At 47.4% G+C, this 16309-nt stretch overlaps 1 protein-coding gene across 1 annotated transcript in view; it reads right to left on the bottom strand.

The window, feature by feature from the left end:
* Nucleotides 1-14563, bottom strand: part of RNF43 (ring finger protein 43) — a 61982-nt gene extending 47419 nt beyond the window's left edge. The window contains exon 1 of the mRNA XM_064677669.1: nt 12543-14563. Coding sequence (XP_064533739.1) covers nt 12543-12779 — 237 coding nt within the window. The 5' untranslated portion in view covers nt 12780-14563. The remainder of the gene's footprint in view (nt 1-12542) is intronic.
* Between the last annotated feature and the right edge of the window lie 1746 nt (nt 14564-16309).

The following is a 16309-nucleotide window of genomic DNA, read 5'->3' as shown; positions in this document are numbered from 1 at the left end:
AGACATGGTGCATCCTACTAGTCTGCACCATGGAAGAAAGTCTCCCACAAACACAGTTACCTCTTTAGCAGGACTGGAATTCCAAAGGCACACTGGATGTATCAAGTTAGGAATCACATCCAGTGTTGCCTGCAGGACAATTACTGCTATTCCTGAAGGCTATTTAGACTCTCCAATGTTAGGAGAATTAGACTCTAATTGAACACTTAATCACAGATGGAGAAATGCATTAAGTACAGAAAATATCTAATAAAATATATAATATTTAAATATAATAAATATTACTCAGCCGCTCTGCTAGAAGTTGGCTGCACAAACTCTGAACTTTGCCAAAACTGGAATATCCAAGGTGGGGCAGCATAATTCAGGAGGATAATGGTTGTGCATTCAGTGCAGAATACTAAAAAAAAAAAATTAAAAAATTAAGAGGGTGTTTTTTTAAACAGGATCCTGAGAAATCAGAAAGTCGTGGTGCACATGCCAGAGAGGAAGACAGGCTTTACTCCAAAGGGGCACCACAAACTTAGGTGGGATGAGCATCATGGAGAGGCCAATTTGCTTTGCAGCAATTAAAGATGAGGCTCAGCAGTGAATGTTTATGACCAAGAGCCTCCCCATCCCATCTGTGTTCATGAGGCACAGCCAGACTGGCCCTACCACGGACGGGACCATCTGCCTCTGGTTTCACTGAGACTGAAGTCACTGTGTGATTCCTCAGGAATACCAGATTCCCTCCTCCATCCCTTCTGCATTTCAGGCTGTAAGTGAGCAGGGCATGGCTGGACACAGAGGGGGACAAGGAAGAGTCATCTTAGCCAATCTGGGCAGCAGACTTGAGAAATAAGACCCTACAGCAACATTAGGGTTGATATTTCATCAGGTGAGTATTGTTGCATCAAAAAGCAGACAGAAGCACAAATGATGGAATTACAATGGCTATTATGCCATTAGTGGAGCACAGCTGAGGGGATGATGCAGGTTGAGGGTGAAAAAGGATAAAAATGGTACATCCAACAACGTTGGATAGGACTTGGAACAACCTGGTCTGATGGAAGTTGTCCCTGCCCATGGCAGGGGGCTGGAATGAGACAGTCTTTGAGGTCCCTTCCAGCCCAATCCATTCCAGAATTCTATGATATGAAGGCCAAAGTGCCAAGGGCATCAAACACTGGTTTAACAGCACCAGCTGAAAGCTACATTTTGAGGAGATTTGCAATAATGGAACCCAAGGAATGGTGCAGTGCCTTCTTTGTGAACAAACAAGTCCGTGAGGGATGGTGAAGGTCGTACTTATTGCAGTTTTTCCACAGAGACTTGCCCAAGCAGAGCAGGGGTGGCCTGGAAGGGCTGCTGCTGAAGGTGATGGGGCTCGAGGCTGGAAGGTCTTCTGCAGGAGAGGAGGATGCAAGAGCAGCAGTGTGGATTCAGACCAAAGGTCCATCTAGCCCTTGATCTTTGCTTTGACATTTGCCAACAGTGGATTTCTGAAGGAGAAGTACAGACAGGACAAGCTCATAGGGCTTCTCCTCAGGACACTCTCCAAGTCTCCAACATTTTACAGACCCCCTGAGGCAAAACTGGGACTGGTTATTTCTGACCCATGGATGGAGTCTTCTCCCATTCATTAGTTCCAGTGGTTTCTGAACCTCTGTAAACTTCCAGCATCTACAGCAGTTCCTGCAGTGAGGGATTGTACATGTTAATTGTACAGTGGATGAAGAGCACTTCCCTTTGAATGTGCCCCATCGTTTTCATACTGAGGGAGACTTAACAGTCAATCCCTATTCATGACTCTGTGGATCTTCATATCACCCTTTGGCTGCCTCTTTTCCAGCCAGAAGAGAATTAGTCCAGTTAGCTGTTCCTTGGATGAAACACATTTTATGGGGTTTTTTATCCCCGTGTTCTTCTCCAAACCTCTTCCAACAGAGCTGCAGCTTTTTTACAGGGAAAAGGAACTTCACACCATATTCAGCATGTGGATGTATCCTGGATTTCCACAGGAGATGAAAGACATTCTCTGGTTTATTCCCTCATTTTTTCACTCCTAAGGCTTTGTGTTCATGACAACCACCACGTTCCAAGCTGACACTTGCATGGACCAATCTGTTGTAATCACAAGACAGAGTTGTGGCAGTGGACAAACCAGAGCCCATCACCTGAATGCGAAGAAATGACTCATTCTCCATGTTCTCCTTAAGTATTTAGTCTCATGAGGTCCTTCTGCAATAGTTGATCCTTGTCTTCATCACTTCTAATCAGTTCATGTATGGGAAAGCTCTAGAACATTGCCAAGAACTCCGTTTCCATGTGCTCCTCAACACAGGACAGCACCAGCTCACACACCTGCAGAACTGCAGCATCAGCTCCTTCCACAGGGAAAATCTGCCAGGTATCCCTACCACCTGCTTCTTATCATCCAAGAATTATTTATCCAGGAGCCTCCTTCTTAATCCATGTCTCAGTTTCCCTGAAAACCTTTGCATTTTGGAAATTCAGCTGGACCTGCCTGGCTGGTGCACGTGTTGACTCCACGTCCACCCGCACTACAACTCCTGTCAACTGACTCCTCACAGCTCTTACAACACACTGCTCTGGGCTTTTGTGGATGACTTGGGGCCCAGAGAAAAGCTGGAATCACATCAGCCACCGTCCAGGGATTTTAAACGAGAGTTCACAGACAAGTTAATAGTTCAGCGATTTCATCCTCCACAACTCCTGGGTGAACAGCATCTGATCCCGGCGGCTGATAATGGTAATTGTGTCTATCTCCAGCACCATCTCATCTCCAGACATTTCAGCCTGAGACAGATGAAAGCACAAAGGGAATTGCATTCATTTTTCTGCTGGGAGTTTAGCTGCCCTAAGTGCATTTTTCAGACTTGAATTTTTCATAGATCCTACACGTTGTCAGGCGAACGTCCTGCTGCTGATGTGACTGAGGAGAATCTGGTGTTAGCTTTTTAACATTTTCAAGTTATTTCTCTTCTCTTTTCACTATGTCTTCACATATTTTTAGATTCTGGGGTTTTTTTCTCATTTTACCAAATTTCTTGCCTTTTCAGGATACTTTCTTACCCTTATGTTTAGGTATCCTGATATCCTTTTATCATTTGTCAAGTATTTCTTGAGAGTTACATTTGATCTCAATTCCTACTGTACTGTCCTTAAATACTTTGATGCCAAGGATATAACTCTTAGTTGGCCTCCCAGCTTCTTTTTAACAATCTTATTTGAGTTCATGTCACCCCTGTCTGAATTAAAACACATCTGGGGATGATTTTTGGCTTCTCTCTCAACATCTCTACAGGAAAAAAGTACATGATTGTCACTGTCACAAAGTGGCTTTTCAAAAGCAGGGTTTTGAAGGAGGAGTTGGAAAAGGTCAAGGCCAGCATGGTTTCTCCTTTCTTGCTTCCCTGAAGCAAGAAACATAGATTCTCTGACGATCTTTTTGAACGCAGGGGCTGTGTGTTGTACAAGCCCGTGGGGTTTGTCCACCACTCAAATGAGATGTGCTCCTCTCCTGGAGGTGTGTGCTTTGCACAGAGTTTACAAACAGCAGCTTCTGGTGCTCTTGAGGGACAAAACAGGGATCAGAGCTCCTCCAGAGCAGGCAATGGAAAGACCAGATGACCACAGAGAAGGATGGAGGAGAGCCAAGGGTTGGAGGCAAATGATGCCAGGCAATGGCCTAAAGCAGTTTGTGAACTGCTGGGGATCCACAAGAGCACTTATGGAAAAATAACCAGAATAAACATCGTTCTAAGCAAAAAGAAAGATGAAAATTGGGAAAGAAAGACACTTGGGAGAATAGATGAGGAGAAAAAAAACTGGCTGAGTGGAACTATATGACCTAGGGCATCTTATGCTTATGGGAATGAGACCAGGTGAACCAGAGGGTAACGGGGAGGACAGAGACATTTCTGTGGCCCCAGGGAAAGGTTTGGAGAGAAGTCTCCAGTGCTGGCACTCAGGGACCATGGGCACCCACAGCGTGGCTGCAGAGGAGCACATTCCATGCCCCATGTTCCAACAGGACCTCGATGGGACAGAGGAATAGCTGAGGCACAATGTGACAAGCAGAAGAGGGGGAGCTCTCATCTCTTCAGGATCTGTGAGGTTCCACTTATTTTGGAATGAAAGTGTCTCAGTAAATAAAAAGTTATTAAGGTCATTTTGCGAGGAACAGGACTCAGGACTGGAGCAGTAAGAGATGCACATAGAACCATCTCTCTTACTGTAAAACACAGCCAAGGCTGGGTTTGTGAAGCTCTATCTCTACACTGGATGGTGATGTCCAGTGATGTAACCTCTGATCCAAACTGACACACAGGAAACTGCAGGAATTGTCACAATTCACTCTGTTATTTGACTTTCATATTCTTAGAGGTGTTCCCCACATTTAAACAATCCAAAAGCAACATTTTAGTGCAGGATCCTGCACAAAATTCAGTGAATGAAAGAACCAATGTGATCCACTCAATGCTTAGACCTCCTCATCTTGGATCTTCTGCTCTACCATGTGGTGATCACCCCACACCCCTTTCAGGCAGTGTCTTCCCTGTGCCTGCTCTGCTGTTATTGGGCTTTTTGGCCTTTTTAAGAACTGCTTCACATCTGTAATAGCACTGGAGTGCTGTTCATTTTTTATATCTGGATCCAACTCAATCCCAGGGTCATTCTCCCCAAGTTTCTGTGGGGGATGTGTCACTTCCACAGTGCTGCTCCAATGGCCCTGAGCAAATCCACCCTGCCCAACACAGACCCCGTGGAACAACTGCTGCTGAGGTGCTTTGGGAGTAGGAAGCCAAAAACTAGTCTTTCCTGTAATTTTGAACTAGAATTCGCACACCTTTTATCAAAACAATAGTCATTTTAATCCACAAACTGCTTTGCTTGCACTCAAAAGTAACATGTCATAACCAAACTTGGTAAAAAAACACTTTTAATTTGCTTCACAGTGTTTATGGCCAGAGGAATTAATTCAGCTCCCCAGTCAGAACTGCTGTATTTGACAATCCAGTACATCTCTGCCACTGCCCTGATGCTGAGCACAGTAATAAGCATTAGATTAACCCATTTGATCACTGGAGACCAAATTACTGAGATGGAGAACAAAAGAGAGATCAAAGGGCCACTAATGCCCTTAACCAGCCCCTTCAGGGATGGGGAAGTGACGAGGTGAGAACACATCCGTGGATCTGGGCAGATGATTCAGATCTCAACATGCAGAGGAAGAGGATACACACCCAAAATTTCAGATAATTTCAACGGGGTGGCTGCAGGGGGGGAAGAGATTCTTCCACTGGAATCTGGCAGCAGGGGAGTAACCCTCCAACCCAAGCACATCCAACACGAGATTCTCTCCCTCTGCTACCTTTGAACGCTGACCTACATGTTTTAGCACCTTGTTTTGAGGTAAGGCCAAGCCTTGATGCTCCTAAAAACAAGATGAAAAGGTCCCAAGACAACTCTTGGCCAACTCCTGCCTGAGCCGTGCTGGCAGCGAGCCCAAGGCTCCGAAGCATGAGATGTGATTATGATTCCTTAATGCAGGCTCAGAGTGTTGTGGGCAAATGAAAGGCTGTGCAGTGCTTCCTGTTCCTCAGAGCCAGGGGAATAAGGGGAAAATAAACAGATATTAAAAAATAAATCACAGAACTCAAAGACAGAAGAGACCACCGTGACCATCCACTCCTGTTACTTTACACCCTGCCCTGCTGTAGCTCAAGACCTCGAATGGAAGGAAGCACAAAAGGGTGATAAAATATGAATGTGCATTGCTTGAGTGTGATATATTCCCCTGTACTGAGGTTCAGTTTACAGTTCTGCTTTGTTTATAACCCCGAATTTCATCCATTTCACTCCTGGCAACCCCTGCAACACAGATTTTTATGATACTCAAGATGACAGGCCTGAAGGACAAACTACACTGCACAGTTCCCATTGCATTTATTTGTTACTTTTCTCATTTTAGGTCAAAAATTGATTGCTTTCAGACTAAGACTTTTAGGGAAAGTCCACAGAAAGCTTTTAGCCATGTTTGAGAGCTCTCTGCATGGAAAAACATAGAGATATAATACATAAAATTGCACATCAATTTTTGTCCAAAGTAAAGTTTGATACAATAGAACTTCCTCTGATCATACCAAGTTTGTGCCATTTGTATTACTTTGACAGTTTTGTAAGTTTTCACTGAAAAATAAGGAATCCACATGCAGTCCAGAACAGCCCTCCATAACCTGTAGGAAATACCTACCAAAGCTTTCACTTGATGGAGGCACAGAACAGAAGGTCATTTCTCTAATGGGTCAGAACCATTCCACCACAAATCCAGCCTGGCTGCAGCCTGAAGGCACCACTGAGACCTGTTTCCCTTCTCCTGTAATCTCACCCCTGTGCCAGCTTATCTTTGGGAAATGTCCACTTGTTCCCTGGATGTATTCCAGGACGGGGTGCGTGGCCAGACGTCCTCTGTTGACTGTCACTCACTCCAGCCCTGTGGATCCAGCCTCCTGACCACGTATCTCTGCTCTGCTCCAGCTGGGTTTGTGTCTCCTGTTCATGCCTGCCCCATGTAATTAATTGAACCTCCTGATCCATCACCTTTTTAGTACTGAAAATCTTCAGTTCAGGATCAATCTATACCCATGTCATAAATAACTCCACTGGGACAACAACCAGCACCAGATGGTGCACTGGGAAAGCTGGGAGATTGAGGTTTAAAGTCCTTTAAACTCCTCAAACAGAGAACAGTTTCCTGCCACACGTTTTCTGGATGAGGAAAGGAGAGGACACACCATGGAAAGCTCCAGCTTAGCCTCTGTATGTGCTCAAGAGAGGGATGGAAGCTCAGCCTCCGAGTTCAGCCTTGTCTAGCAGCTACTTTTAACTGAGGCTCCCTTCTCTCCATCTGGATTGCAATGGGTCATCTTCCATCTCAAATCCTGTACCAACACCAAGCCAATGTGCACTGCAGGTTAGACTGGATGCTGTGCCAACCCTACACTCACACTCTACATCCAATTTGTAAGAGATCTGTTTGGGCCAAAAGGTTTCTTTAACACCACCAGTGTGTTGGGTGACTACAGCCTTCCTGAGTCACTGCTCTGTGTGTTCCCCAAGACAGCTTTCACTTTCACATCATCCCAGAGTGGTTTGGGTTGAAGGGACCTTAAAGATCATCTCATTCCACTCCCTGCCATGGGCAGGGACACCTTCCACTAGCCCAGGTTGCTCCAACCTGGCCTTGGACACTTGCAGGGATGGGGCAGCCACAGCTTCTCTGGGCAACCTGTGCCAGGGCCTCCCCACCCTCACAGGAAGAATTGCTCCCTAATATCCCATCTAAACCTACAGCCTTTTAGCCTGAAGCCATTCCCTCTTCTCCTGTCCCTCCAGGCCCCTGTAAAAAGCCTTTCCCCATCTTTCTTGTCAGCTCCCTTCAGGTACTGGAAGGCTGTAATTGCCACCCCAAAGCTTCTCTTTTCCAGTTGGACAATCCCAATTCCCTCAACCTTTCCCGAGCAGCCCCTGTGTCCCCTCTAAAAACGTGGGGAGCTTTTATTTGATCCACAGGAGCCGTTTGTCTCATTCCCATTTCCCGGCCTGAAGGGTCCTGTCAGAGTCCCACTTTCTGGTGCTGGGGCACCGATTTTTACTGTGCTGCAGTCCAGCCAAGTGGCTCCATTATTGCTGCTTTTGAGGCAGTTCTTGCACATTACTTAACGCCAAGTCAAGTCTGTGTACTCTGGTACGAGCTGTTCCAAGAGGCAGAAATTGCTTCTTTGAACTGCCTCGTATTGTGCTATCTGACCACTTTATTCACAGGTAATTTAAGTCCCCATTATCATTTGGTTCGACTTTCCCACTTCTTTGATCTCTGTCAACATTGTGCACTCAACATCCTTCTGTTGATCCAGGAGCTGGTAGTATAGAAGAATATACTAATATATTTACTTTGCTCTGGGTTGGGAGTGTAACCCTCTATAAGCTGGGGAGTAGTTGGTTATAATTCCAGTTGCAACACTGGGAACACTCTGCATGTCCAGGGTGATCCCATTGGGTTCACTGCAGCAATTCCAAGGGTTAATTATCATTGCTGTTACAAACACACACCACACTCCTTCTCTGATGGATCTGTGACTGATGTTCAGCTTCTGAATTGTACACACCACCTAAAAAATGATGATTCAGGCTCCTCCTCCTCCAATTTTCCCTCATTCTACCCTAACAGATTAACTTGAATGTTTTTTAAAGAATTCATTTCTCTAGGGGGAGAGGAAAGAGGATAATCCTTGGTTTTGGGGCTCAGAACCTTTGGGAGCTTGTTCTGTGTGGGTTTTTTTCAAGTTTGCTTTTATTTTTTTCAAGGTGCTTTCCATCAGTCATAAGTTAAAACAATGAGCTCAGGGGGTAAGTGAAAGTTGACTTTCTCCTACAATCACCTCATTATGCAACTGCTGAGTTTGTGCAGAAGTGGAACAAAGTATTGTGAGACTTGCAATACAATAATGCACGTTGGGAAAACTGGTTATGTACTTTTGTCACTGCCCCACATATCCACAGGAATTTTCTATGTGTAGACATATGAGGTGATTGGTGATCCCTGTAGTAATGTGAGGTTATCCAGCTCTTTTAAAATATCATTATTTGGGACTTTTCCTAAATGTTTACCACTATTTCCCAAACTTTTAACACTGTTTCCCAAATACCAGCCACGGAACTAGAGACTGTACTGATCCCAGCCACACCACACACACGCTCATGGAATCATCCTTCCCCTGTGTACGAGACTCAGGTTATACACTCAAATAAAGAGTTATTAATGCTCAGTTTTAATGGTGCATCCTTGTATATACACTGTCCTAAACAAGACTTGAAGTGATGAACTATTTCTCAAATGAAAAGGGTTTTTTTTTTTCTTCCACCATTAGATTTGCATGTGAATTCTGCTGTAATTGGAAAATTGGAAAAATCTTAACTCTTCCCTCAGCTCTCTCCAGTGATTCTCTCCTTTCCTTTCTGACACATTCCTTATTTTCCTGTGTACCTTCAAACCAACATCAACTGCCTGCAGTATCAAGCAGAGACTGAGGCACAGGCTAGAAGGAAACTGGGATTTATTCCTCAAAAATCAGCTAAAAGAGCAGCAAAAGTATCAAAAGAAGAGGCTGAACACTGGCTATAGCAATCCTGTGAAAGAGAGTTCATCTGCAAACAGCCACAGGAATTGCAATTCCGAATGCACACTCAGTCCTGGGCTGCTCATGGATTGCCCACTGTCATAAGATCCAAACGTTCCTTCCAACCTACTTGTCTGAAAGGTTTGGTTCCTGCATCTTTAATACAGGGGCAGTTTTTAAATCCCACGGGACTTTTTTCCAGCAGTCCAGGCTCCTGCAGCAGCCAACAGAATCCTGGAATGGTTTGGGTTGGAAGGGACCTTAAAGCTCATCCTCTTCCACCCCTGCCATGGGCAGGGACACCTTCCACCAGCCCAGGTTGCTCCAAGCCCCGTCCAACCTGGCCTTGGACACTCCCAGGGATGGGGCAGCCACAGCTTCTCTGGGCAGCCTGTGCCAGGGGCCTCCCCACCCCGGTAGGGAAGAATATTTTCCTACTATAAGCTCCCTAACCTAAACTTCCAAATCTACACTTCCAACCTGGAAGCTGCCAACGAGCTCCCCAGGGAGCCTCCCGTGCCCAGCAAGAGTTAAAGCCCAGAGCAGGTGCTCTCCCAACAAGCTCGAGCACCGAACAAGCCTGAAGATGATTTCTGCAAGGAGTCTGAGGTGGTTTTTTGACCTATAAAGGCTTAAGTGGCTCTGCCTGCTTGAGAAATTCCTCTCCCTTTGCATCACTCCGGCAGCGCCGAGTGCCGGAGGTGGGAACACCGGCAGGGACAGGCGGCTCCCCCGCATCTTCCTCCCCACACACCAGGGAAAGGACGGAAATCCAGGGATTTCCCACAAAAACTGGCCACAGGGACAAGGGTGTGAGAGTGAATTCAACACTGGGGTTCTTTTATTACAGGTAAAGAGGATACTGTTAAAGGAACACACTACGATCCAAGTCCACTTCTGTAGGTGATCCCAGGAAAACGGAGCACGGAGAAACGAAACCAGGAAAACCTTCTGGGAGAAGGAGCTTTGGAGAGGCTCCATCACTTACGTGTAGGATTGTCTACATTGAATTAATAAAGTATTTCTAAAAATATATTGACCAGAGCACTATGAAGATAATTACAAGTTAAAGAGAATTTGACTTGACTGTAGGGCCAACTCTGCACCACTGACCCTTGAGCAATCCTATTATAGCACTGACTGAAGGGAGCATTGCTTTGGAAACAGGACTGGGCCTCTTTTCTTCACTTAGGAGTTGGACTCAGTGATTCCTATGGGTCCCTTCCAACTCAGAATATTCTGTGATTCTGCTGAAGCCACTTTTTTCCCAAGCTAACTCTGCAGTTTGTGTTCTCCTGGAAGGTCTAAATGCATCCTACAGGGTCTGACATAACCAAGACCTACCCAAAAACGCTGCAAAACCCAGACTTCTTAACTCATTAACTGCAAAGGTGATAATGTTACGTCCTTAAATTATATCTAAAGAACCAATTGTGCAGCTACGTGTGCACAGCCTTAAGTTTATTTAAGTAGGAGTTGCAATGACATCAAAGTTAAGCACGTGACCTAAAGTTTTTGCAAGATTGGGATGTTGACAACCACGTGCAAAATGGGATGTCCCAACAAAGCCTAATTCTGGTGCATTTCATGCCCAGCTATCTAAAAGCAAACTGAAAATAATTCCTTCCATTAATTTCTCACTTATTTTGTTCCTCAAGGGTTACATCCCCATTTCCCATTTTCTCTTTCCAGAGGCAGGAAGGCACTGCAGGATCAGGGCCCAAACAACTTCAGAAGTCATTTTTACGTTCCGAGTTTCAGTATTTAGCAGCAGAATTCGAAACCCCACCACGAGATCTGCACGAGAGGTCACAGGTACACTTGACTAAGCTTTCCCAGAGCACCGTGCCTGGCACCAGGCAAACATCCTGCTGCAGAAGGCACAGCCTGACCCCCATCCCAGCACTGCCACCTGAAACCAGACCCGGAGGACTTCCCGCACTGGATTCACTGGGATACGGAATGGGAGCCCTCACCTGCACACACAGAGTGGCCTAAAAACACTCCCAGTGCAGGGCAGTGCCTCTGTACCCACACTCGTAGTGTTTCCCCAGCCACCTCCATCCTGAGGATGATTTTTAAAGGATGAAGCTGGACACTGTTCACAGCTCTGTATTCCAAACACCTCGCTGCGGTGGCACAGAAATTCCCTCCTGGTATCCTTGCATTTGGTTACAAACCTCCCCACATCCCACAGGAGAGGTTATCATCCTCCCACTTCCAAAAGGTCCCACTCTATACTTTGTGCTCGGTTGCAACACCACTGTAGTTTTTGTAAGGAATAAATATTGACTTTCCTGGACATTGCCTCACGACAGAACAGGACCTTGAGTACATTTGTCTAAGATATTTTTTTTTTTAGCCTGGTAATATAATTTTATAGCAGAGCTTTCGTTCCGAGGAATTCAAAAGGCATGGAAAACCATGCAACAAATTGTCCACGTTCATTTTCAGACAGGTGACCGTGTGCTAAAGCTGGTGCAACCGTATTTCTTTTGTTATAAAACTACATAAATTTATTACTTTAAATTTCCAAGCTACAAATGTAATTAAGATTTCAACATACCCCATTTGGAAAGCTCAGACTGGAAAAAGCCATGTGAAAATTAAGATTTAATGTTAATGAAGGCTATTTTGTCATTTATTTTGTTTGTTCTCAAGAATAAAGCAAATTACCCACAGAACTGAGAGAGTGCACGCCAGGTCTCAGGAAACTGAGCTCAAAACTCAGCGTGTGCAGGAGATGGGGCTGTTCAGTGAATGACTGTGCAGCACCTGCACCTCCCAGCCGGGTGTTCAGATGCTCTTCCCTTCGTAAAGGTCAGAGATCAGCATTAATTCACTTATAGAAATGCCTGGTGGTGACACCACTGGAGCTACTGTGTGGGTAACACTCAGCTTTCAGGTACAGGCAACCAGGAGCAGGGTCAGCGATTCTGGTGGGTGCAGCCTGGATGACTATTGGAGGTGGAACAGCACCCCAGGTATCAGCAGAGGGTGCAGAAAATCACATGGATTTCACAGGAAAAAATAATAATCCCGTTTTCTGTCAGAAGTTTGACGTTCCAACATGTGACTCGACACACTCAGCTTTATAACATCAATTAAGATATGAAATAATCGCCGGGGAATCAACCGACCACATCCACAATTCAGCACTAACAAGGCGCAGCCACAGCTCGGTGCCGGAGGAAGGATCAGCCCTCTGCAGGGTCCTGTCCCCTCAGCCCAGAGTGGAACCAAACCCACCCAGGGCGAATCCACACCGGGAAATAAACCCCGAGGGAGCCGGAGCAGCAAAGCGGGGAGAGGCCGGGCCAGGGATGGAGCGGGACAAAGCGCGGCTGCTCTCACCTGGAGCAGCTTCCCTTCGGCCGGGGTCACCTCGGCGACGTTGGCGAACTCCCCTTCCAGGATGATGGGCTCCACTTTGAGGGGGATCACCCTGATGATGGCCTTCTGCGCCGCCGCCCGCTCCGACTCCACCGCGGCCACCAGCGCCAGCCCAGTGTGGCCCAGTCCTGCCTGCAGGGTCGCCATGAGCAGCCAAGGCCAGAGGACAGCCAGCTGCAGCTGGGGGCCAGCACTCATGCTACCAGCTGCAGCAGCGCGCTCGGGCCACACATACCGTCGGGAACGCGTCCTCACCCCGCGGCGGGATCCGATGGGAAAAGCTCCTTGGGGGGGTCCGAGTGGGCGCTCCCAGAGAGACCCCGGGCACGGCACGGAGGGGCTCGGCCACCGCCAGCGCGGCTCAACGGGCAACGCTGGCTCTCGCCATCGCCGTCCCTCTTCCTCGGTGCCACGTGCTCAAGGGCCGCTGGGAGCTCAGAGGCATATTTTAAACAAACAGACTAAAAAAAAAATAAAAAAAATAAAAATAAAAATAAAAAATTAAAAAAATATCCAATATCGCGAGTCCCTCCTCCAGCAGATAAATCCGGAAAGATCAGCGAAGCGGGTTGCGAAGGAAGAAATCAGTTCGGGTCTACGGGAACGCCACGGAGCATTGGGAACTCAGTGGTCCCACGGGGATGAGGTGTGGGGAGGTCTCCCCGCCGATGTGGAGTCCTCGTGTGTCCTGCCCGGGAGTGAGGAAGATCCAGAGGTTCAAAACACCCATCCCAAACACCCTCGAGAGACACCTCACCTCCTTGCCAGCATTTCCCACAGCACAGGCACAACCTTGAATGTTATCTGCACCGATCAGTATCCTTCCCAGAAATCAGGCAGGCGGTATTCCTTGAATTTAGGCTGAAAAGAAAGTTTGCTTCGGTACCATCCCCTTCCAAATGGAGTTGATCCCTTCCATCTTCCTCGTGCCAGAAGTGCTTCATTCAAGACCAGCTTTACCTTTCTCCTAGCAATCCATGCTCAAGAGTCTGACTCCGGGTGCAGTTCTCCAGGGTAATTAATAAAGCACCGAGCTCCTCTTCATAGTTTCCAAGTTCCCAGGAAATAAAAAGGCCCCCCAAACACTCATAAAAGTTTAGACACCAAGCCGAACAGGTATCAGGCAGAAAGTTACGGCGTATCTGGTTTCTCTGGCACTATTTCTGTGCGCGCCCGAGTTCCGGTATGACCGCTTCCAAGCGCACGTTAAGAAGATCCCGACTCAAGGCCCCACAAAATAAAATAGAAAGTTCCATGCTCTGCCCAAAGGTCACATGAAACGTAGCGAGGAGCCTTCATAACCGGGAGAATTCAGGCGGGAGGTGTTTTCGATTAAAACCGAAGTCACGGTGATCGCACGGCTGTGGAGAGAAACGGGGATTTACAAGGAAAAAAAAAAAAAAGCTTTGCAAACCTGTTAGGCTGCGAGCCTGCTGGAGTCCGCAGGGGCCGGCAGGGAATGCTGCTGTAAATCCCAGGCAAAAGTTATTTCCAGTAGCTTAAAAAAGTCGTGTGGCTCTGATGCTGTTCGCGTTCGGTGCTAAGTAAAAAAATTCGGTACTTGTAGCAGAAAAAACGTAAGAAAAACCCAGAGGAGAAACCCTCTCTCGCGCACACGCAGCAGGCAGGTAGGTGCAAGCGGAGCTCCGGAGCCCGAGAGAGGATCCAGCGAGATCAAAGGGAGAAAATTACAGCAGGCAGAGAGCTCCCGGGGCAGGCATGGCTGAAAGCGAAGTGTCCGCATGTAATCGCCCGAGCTGCGCCAGCACCCCAGCGCGCCTCGGGAAAACTTCCAGAGCGCAGCGTCCCTGCAGCGCGGGCGGGCACCGGCTGTGCGGGCGGGCAGGGGCGGCTGGGACATGGGCAGCGAGCCGGCGGCGCAGCCCGGCGGGGCCGGGCCGATCCCGGGCGGCGATGGCGGGGCCGCGGCTCGCCCCCTGCTCCACACGGGCCGGCCGAGCCCGGGCCGGCCGGCGCTCGTACCTGCGGACACGGGCGGGTGGAGCAGCCGGAGCCGCCGCCCCCGGCCGGGCCGCGGGCTCCCCCTCCCGCCCCGCCGCCCGCCTGCAGCGCCCGGCCCGCGGGGGGAGCGCCGGGCCCCGGTGCCGGATCCCTGCGGGCTGTCCCGCGGGGCTCTGCCCATCGCCCCCGCGCTCGGCAGCCCCGCTGGGGAGGCTCCAGGGCGGGCTGATGGCAGAGGGCTGGAATTCGGCCGCTCCGAGAGGTGCGGGATGCTGCGGGTCAGAGCCGCGGCGCGGGGCTCGGGATGGAGCGGGGCTGCAGGAACCCCACCGGGAACCCCCCCGGGAACCCCACCGGGAATCCCATCGGGAACCCCATCGGGAACCCCATCGGGAACCCCACCGGGAACCCCATCGGGAACCCCACCGGGAATCCCATCGGGAACCCCACCGGGAACCCCATCGGGAACCCCACCGGGAACCCCACCAGGAACCCCATCGGGAACCCCACCGGGAATCCCATCGGGAACCCCACCGGGAACCCCACCGGGAACCCACCGGGAACCCACCGGGAACCCCACCGGGAACCCCCCCGGGAACCCCACCGGGAACCCCACCGGGAACCCCCCCGGGAACACTGACCCACCCAGCGGGCCGGGAGTCGCTCCAGCTGCCCCTGGAGAAGGGCCCCCAGGGGAGCGGACCGGTCAGCGGCACCCTGGAGGCACTCACAGAAACGCATAAAGGATTCAGAGTCGGTCCCCTCTTTTGTGAGGGATTGTTTCTCCTGTCAGCAAGAACTACTGAAACATGAAGCGTATTTTCAACTCTGACGGTCTATCACCTGTAATTTAAAACACGGAGAAAATGCAAATCAGCACCCATTTCTGTTAAAAAAAAGAATTTATTGCGTTGTAATTTATTTAATTATAAAATGAACATATATATTCATTTATACCTATTTAAATATCCATATAACTATTAAATACCAATATACCTGAAAAATAGCAATATACCTATCAAATATCAATATACCTATAATGATACACATATAACAATTGATGTAAATAGAACTATATATATATCTCAATTAACTATATACCTATAACTATATACCTATATAATATAACTATATATAAAAATATAACTGCATATATAGATAAATAGAACTATATACATAGAAAAATATACATATAAATGTATACATATATCATATAAATATCAATATAACTATATATGAAAATATAACTGCATACCTATATCAATATAACTATATATAAAAATATAACAGTATACATAGATAAATAGACCTATATACTTATATAAATATAACTATATATATAACTATAGCTATATACATACATATAAATATAGCTACACACACATATAAATATATATATAAATATAGCTATACACACATATAAATATATATATAAATATAGCTACACACATATATAAATATATATATAAATATAGCTATACACACATATAAATATATATATAAATATAGCTATACACACATATAAATATAACATAGGGACCCCAGCTGGCAGCTGCTGCACATTTTCACATGCTCTCTCTTGTTCCTTCCTTCCCAAAGCACCCCCACTTGAAAGGCACATCTGCCAGCAGATGGAGATCTAGGAAGAAATGGGAATATGGAGTAAATATGGGGCCTTGTGTGTCACACACATGTGCTCCCACATCAGGGACTGTAAAACACAGCTTGAACTTGGGAATTTGAGGCCTGCTGTTGGAAGAACAGGA

The sequence above is a fragment of the Pseudopipra pipra genome, chromosome 21, assembly GCF_036250125.1.
Source record: "Pseudopipra pipra isolate bDixPip1 chromosome 21, bDixPip1.hap1, whole genome shotgun sequence".
Classification (NCBI taxonomy): Eukaryota; Metazoa; Chordata; class Aves; order Passeriformes; family Pipridae; genus Pseudopipra; species Pseudopipra pipra.
Note: the sequence above shows the minus strand (reverse complement) of the source record. Positions and strands in the feature narration are given on the sequence as shown.